The sequence below is a fragment of the Otolemur garnettii genome, unplaced genomic scaffold (assembly GCF_000181295.1).
Source record: "Otolemur garnettii isolate 467f Iridium unplaced genomic scaffold, OtoGar3 scaffold00143, whole genome shotgun sequence".
Taxonomy (NCBI): domain Eukaryota; kingdom Metazoa; phylum Chordata; class Mammalia; order Primates; family Galagidae; genus Otolemur; species Otolemur garnettii.
The window spans coordinates 976,270-982,269 of record NW_003852538.1 but is presented as its reverse complement, the minus strand read 5'-3'; the positions used below and the strand labels follow the sequence as shown (position 1 = coordinate 982,269).

At 39.4% G+C, this 6,000-nt stretch overlaps 1 protein-coding gene across 1 annotated transcript in view; it reads left to right on the top strand.

Annotated features, from left to right (window-relative positions):
- Nucleotides 1-6,000, top strand: part of PTPRR (protein tyrosine phosphatase, receptor type R) — a 344,290-nt gene that overhangs the window by 35,793 nt on the left and 302,497 nt on the right. The window contains exon 2 of the mRNA XM_003798938.2: nucleotides 3,469-3,767. Within this exon, the coding sequence (XP_003798986.1) occupies nucleotides 3,469-3,767 (299 nt within the window). The remainder of the gene's footprint in view (nucleotides 1-3,468; nucleotides 3,768-6,000) is intronic.

The window sequence follows — 6,000 nt, the reverse complement described above, 5'->3', positions numbered from 1 at the left end:
AGAGAGAGAAAACCACTGCCCTAGGTCATTCTGTTGTTCTGATGCAGGGAATCTAAAAACTTTTTCCTAAATAATGGTGGCAGTCGGGCACCTAACATTATCCTGCCAACCTGAAACTCATTACTCAAGGGCAAGGCAAGCCCAGGTCCTTTCACATAGACAACTGGATAATGCTGGGAAATATTAAATGTGTTTAATGGCACTTCCACTCTTTTCTACCAGGTTAGTTTTACCAAAAAAGGAATTTGTTAACTGGACTCATCTATTCTATTTAAATAGAATGGTTTTGAAATGGCTCATTGTGATTGATTCCATGTAAAAAGAAAGATCATTATGTATTTATTCAATTCTTCATTTATTTCTCCCCCTCTCAGAGATCTACTTTCTCTAATCTGCTAAGTTATTTTTTCTTAATTTAACATTTGTGGAGCAGCTAAGGTGGAGGAATTTCTAGATTTTACAACCTTTGCCTTTGACAAAGCTTGTATGACCTGCATATATATTTTGCATCCTCCGCAATTCTGTCTCACCACTATGCATTCGACTGTCCCTTGGGGATGTAAGGACAAGCTATTTTCTTAGCATGGTGTTTTCTTCTATGATATAATAGATAATTTGGGAGTTACCTACTGGTACTACTAGCTTTATCTTTTTTAGATCATTCAAATTACAACTACATTTCATGTGGATTCCGAAATAGTAGCAGAAGCTTAATGGCCATGTCTTCAATTGAATTAGCATTCAATTTAGAATGCTAAATAGACTATAACCTTTTTTAAGCTATCAAGCTACTATGGTGATTAGTCAGTGATGACCTTGAAATAACTGTAAATTTTGTTTCTCTAAATGAAATAAGAGTTCCTCGGATTTGGGAATGAAACCATAATTAGAAATACATATAGTCTTGTGGAATTCAGAATAAGGTACTTCAAAGTTATTATACATAGTATTGTCATTACTTTATTAATGGAGAATAGTGATAAAATGCTCTAGATGTATGTGTATTACCTTTCTGACCCCAGATGTTGATTTAGTATTGTGCTAAGAAAAATTCACTAAGTGATATTATAGTGTCCTGGAAAAGTTTCTATACTTCTGAAAGGTGAGCAGTTTCTTCCCTCCCCTTTGAGAAACTGAATCTGATGTTGTCTGAGACAGCTAAAGTGAGGGGTTGGCTTGGAGTTAAGAAAAAAAATGGACATACTATTTTTTTATCCGAGTTTACTTTTCTAATTTTAAATGATCTCTTATTCAGGGGAAGGCATATGCTTTGCTTAAATACAGTTGAGTTTTTCACCTTAGAAACTGACTCTCCTACCAAATAAAGGGGTGTGTGGTGCTGTAAACTACACACAGAGAAGCATGAGAACTAAACCTTGTCACAATAGTGCAGCCAAAATCTCCAAAATAAGATAGATAGGTCTGTGTAAGATTTGGAAATGAAAGATAAAATAGTAGGAGGCTGAGAAAGAATTCTTCTGAGAATCTTATGTGTATAGGCTGTTGCTGCCACAGACATGCCCAGGGAAAATCTGGAGTGCCTCGGGTTGCTAGGTACTATTTAGGTGGCTTTTCTAAGTTGTGATCTGTTCATTCTGCTTATCACATTATATAGATGATCCTATGTTTGCTTTTCTGGTTGATGTTTGACCTGAGATATTCTTTTCTTTCTTTCTTTTCTTTTCTTTTCTTTTCTTTTCTTTTCTTTTCTTTTTTGCAGTTTTTGGCCAGGGCTGGGTTTGAACCCACCACCTCCAGTAAATGGGGCTAGCGCCCTACTCCTTTGAGCCACAGGTGCTGCCCTTGAGATATTCTTTTTATTGACAGGTTTATCTATTTCCTCCTGTGGCCAGTAACTAATAGCAAAACAGTTATTCAATTCCATGGATATTTACTAACAAAAAAAATAAAAATTAATATGTTTTTTAGTGTATAGGTTTAATTGCTGAAATTAAGATAGTTAAAATCATGCTTGACATCAGCTAAAGCAAGATAGGAAATTGCTTCTGTCCCATATAAAGTCTGAGTGGGAACTCCAGGGTTAGTGTGGTAGTTTCATTTTCATCAGAGACTGGGAAACTTGTTGTATCACTCTACCACCACTCTACTACCCTGACCACAATTTCTTCCTCATGCTCCCACCAGACCATCTGCATTTCAGCAAGTGCAAAGGAAGAAAGGCAGAAAGAAAGGCCACATCACATCTCTGCTCATACCATGACTACTCACGTCCAGTGGCTATAACTTGATCAAATGGCGATCCTTGGTTGAGGGGAGGTTGAGAATGTGATCTTTATTTGGACAGCCATATTATTAATACTAAGGAGAGAATCAATACTAAGGAGAGAATCCAATACTTGGATGTTGCTACAATGAGTTTACTCACATTTCTTCCCTCTGTGAGTTTAAAATACTCTAAAAATATTTAGAAAACTATACGTGGTTTATAATATAAGCAAGATAAAATTAATATGAGATAAGAATTCTAGGAAATGCTATAGATTGAGGGAAAGCTTCCCTGTGACACACATGTTTATCATTTCAGAAACAGAACATCCAGGAAGAGACGCCCAATGTGGTATTGAAATGGTGGGTTTAGACAAAGGAGGAAATTTCTTAATATAAGAGGTACTAGGCTCGGCGCCTGTGGCTCGCCAGCTACGTACACCTAAGGTGGCGGGTTCGAATCCAGCCCGGGCCTGCCAAAACAATAATGATGGCTGCAACCAAAAAATGGCCAGGCGTTGTGGCGGGTGCCTATGGTCCCAGCTACTTGGGAGGCTGAGGCAGGAGACTTGCTTGAGCCCAGGAGTTGGAGGTTACTGTGAGCTGGGATGCCATGGCACTCTACCCAGGGGGATAGTTTGAGGCTCTGTCTCAAAAAATATATATATATAAGCGGTACTAGAGGCTGGGAGTGGTGCCTCACACCTGTAATCCCAGCACTTGAGGAGGCTGAGGTGGGTGGATCCCTTAAGCTCACAAGTTAGAGTCCAGCCTAAACAAGAGTGAGACCCCATTTTTATTAAAAATAGGAAAACCAGCTGAGCGTTATGGCAGGTGCCTGTAGTCACAGCTATTCAGGAGGCTGAGGCAAGAGGATCACTTAAGTTTAGGAGTTTCAAGTTGCTGTGAGCTATGATGCCATGGTACTCTACCCAGGTGACAGAAATAATATTAATACTATTATTAATGATATTATGATTAATAATATTAATAACAGATATTAGGTTATCTGATAGATAGGGTTTTTTTTCAAACCACTCTCACTCCCACCCACCTAAAGGCTCTGAAATACCACCATACCATCAAGTCTGTTCTACCTGGTGGGGTTGGGGAAGTAGAGAAAAAAAGGTGGAGACTTACTTACAAGCATAAAAACTTCATAAAAAAAGATAATTATCAGATATTTCTAGCTATCTGCTGAATAGGGTCTTTGATTTTCTTTCTGTTTCTTTCCCCTTTCAGGGTGTTTTTCAGGACATAATGACCACTTTCTGGCAATTAATCAGAAGAAGAGTGGGAAGCCGATGTTTGTTTATCACCATTCACGAGGCATTGAGAAGAGCCTGGCCATAGCTCCACAGAAGATATACAGACACGGCCACCATTCCTCCTCTGAGACTCGGGCAAGCACACGGCACCACATTGTTAATTCAGCATTTCCTAGACCTGCGTACGAGCCTTCTCTCGATCTGCTGGCCATGGCTGGGCAAGACCTTGAGGTGGAAAATCTTCCGATCCCAGCAGCGAATGTAATTGTGGTGGTAAGTGCTCCATTCACCTGCCCTGAGCTGGGCTGGTGCTGTCTTCTGTCACTGACACTTGATAAAAAAGGCTATTACAAATGGCTGCTCCTGAACCTCAGTGGTTATTTATCATAGACTTCTCACTTTCTGATGTTTCTCTTTTGTTACTTTGACTGTTGCCTGTTTTCTTCCTCCAATGCAGTGGTTCTCAACCTTCCTAATGCTGTGGCCCTTTAATACAGTTCCTGTGCATTGGGACGCACAGGTTGAGAACTGCTGCTCCAATGAAATCAGAAAACTTGCCTCTATTCTCTGCTCACAGCACAATGCATTGTACATGGCAGATGCTTAATAAATATTTGAATATAAAACTTCTTTAGAAAGACCTTCTGGATATAGCTGATGGTATTCTGTCCTGAGCCTCCTGCCTTCCATGATACTCAGTTTTAAGGAGATAGGCCACAGGCTTGGCCTGTTTAAATAAATAATCTTATTGGCGATCCTCTGGTCACTTGACTCAAATTATAATAAATGAAGAAACATCTGAAAGGAAAAGATTTTTGTAGGGGAGGGTAGTTTTCTGTTGCTGGAGCAAGTGGATTGATAGTAATTGATGAATATTATTCTTTATATCACTGAACAAACATCATCCTTTATTTATCAAAGTGATGTAATGGTCCAATTGATTACCTCATGTAACCCAGGTCAGAGGTTTCCAATTTGTGGAGGTATCATAGTTTAAACACATGTTGAGGTTGACACCCTGTTTGGACTGTAGTCCCCCCCAAGGGACGGGGGTCCACCACATTGTTACTTCAGCACTTCCTAGGAGGATCCGCATTAAAGTTATAAATCTGAGGCTAAGTGGACGTGATTGCATTTGTGCTCCCAAATATAATCAAACAAGTTGACTTTTGAGGCCAACGTAATTTAATGAAACCATGTCTGCATTTTGGTGACTTCTTTGTGCACTAAATGTTATTAAATTTAACAAGATTCTTTCCTTTATTTTTTAATCTACTACTTAGGTATATAGTACTCTTTACTTTGTACTGGGAATCAAAGATCTGTTCATCAATGCTTTTAACTAGCATACATTATGGATTATGATCCAGTTTTCACTTGGGATACCTGGAAATAGAAACAACTGACATAGAGCTCCTGACTTCACTTGGGAAACAGCCGGGGAGAAATGTAAATAATTTAAGAAAAATAGTAAATTGAGAATTCAAGAAGAACACTTGTTAGGAAGTAAATATGTGGGTTGTTTGGCACGCTGAAATGCTTGAACAAGTTTTCTGGATTTACATGAGTAGCAGATGTTCTAAAGGTGCAAGTCAGGTACTCTGTACAGTGGAGATAAAGGTGTTAGTGACGTCTCTGTGTCTGGGTATGCCTGTATTACTATGGGAGCTCACGGGAGATATTTTCTCTGGTGACCACCATATACTCATAGTCATCAACTCAAAGTCACTGTGAATTACAGTTGAAGAGGTTTGTTCCATCTTGGAATGTCACATACTGTCTAGTTAATCTAATATTTTGGACAGCAGAAGGCACCAATGAGGAGTTCTGGCAGGCCACTTCACTTTCTGCCCATTTGTGGTTTGGAGAGTCAGGAAGAGGCTGTGCCTTTTCTCCTGGGTGATGGCTACGTAGAGGCCATGGGTGACTTTGCTACGTTTGCTGTCCTGACCTCTTTTGGTCTAGTCTCTAACCGTGCTGTGGATTTGGTAGATGGCAACAAGGGCCGGTGCTAATATTTCCTGTCATTCACTGACATTGCTGATCATGCACCTGATGATTTAGTAGGAAAATGTGGGAGCTGAAGTTATTTTTTACATAAATCAATAATGTTTGGCTCCCTCTGAAAGCAGAGGGAGGGGTGACATGCAATTAAATGTGGGCCGGAAGGCCATTCTGCGCAGGAAGCGATTATAAAGGGGAATAACGTAATTACTGCGATGGAATAATTGATGTCTGTTTGTGAATACAGGGTGTATATGTAGTAAAAGCATATGTATTAATGCAGATATTATTGCTTGAGAATTCTTTTGTGGCTTAATTATACCAAATGGGCAGTGTTAATTAGTATCAGTTTCTTGAACTGGGGAAATTATTGAAATGTTTTTTCCAGCCAGGGTAGAAAGCGATCCTCAATTTCCAATATTTCTGTGTAACTTCTGAGACTTCCTGTCTCAGAAGGAGAGATCACTTTTCCAATATTTCTCTCTCTCTCTCTCATTTCTGC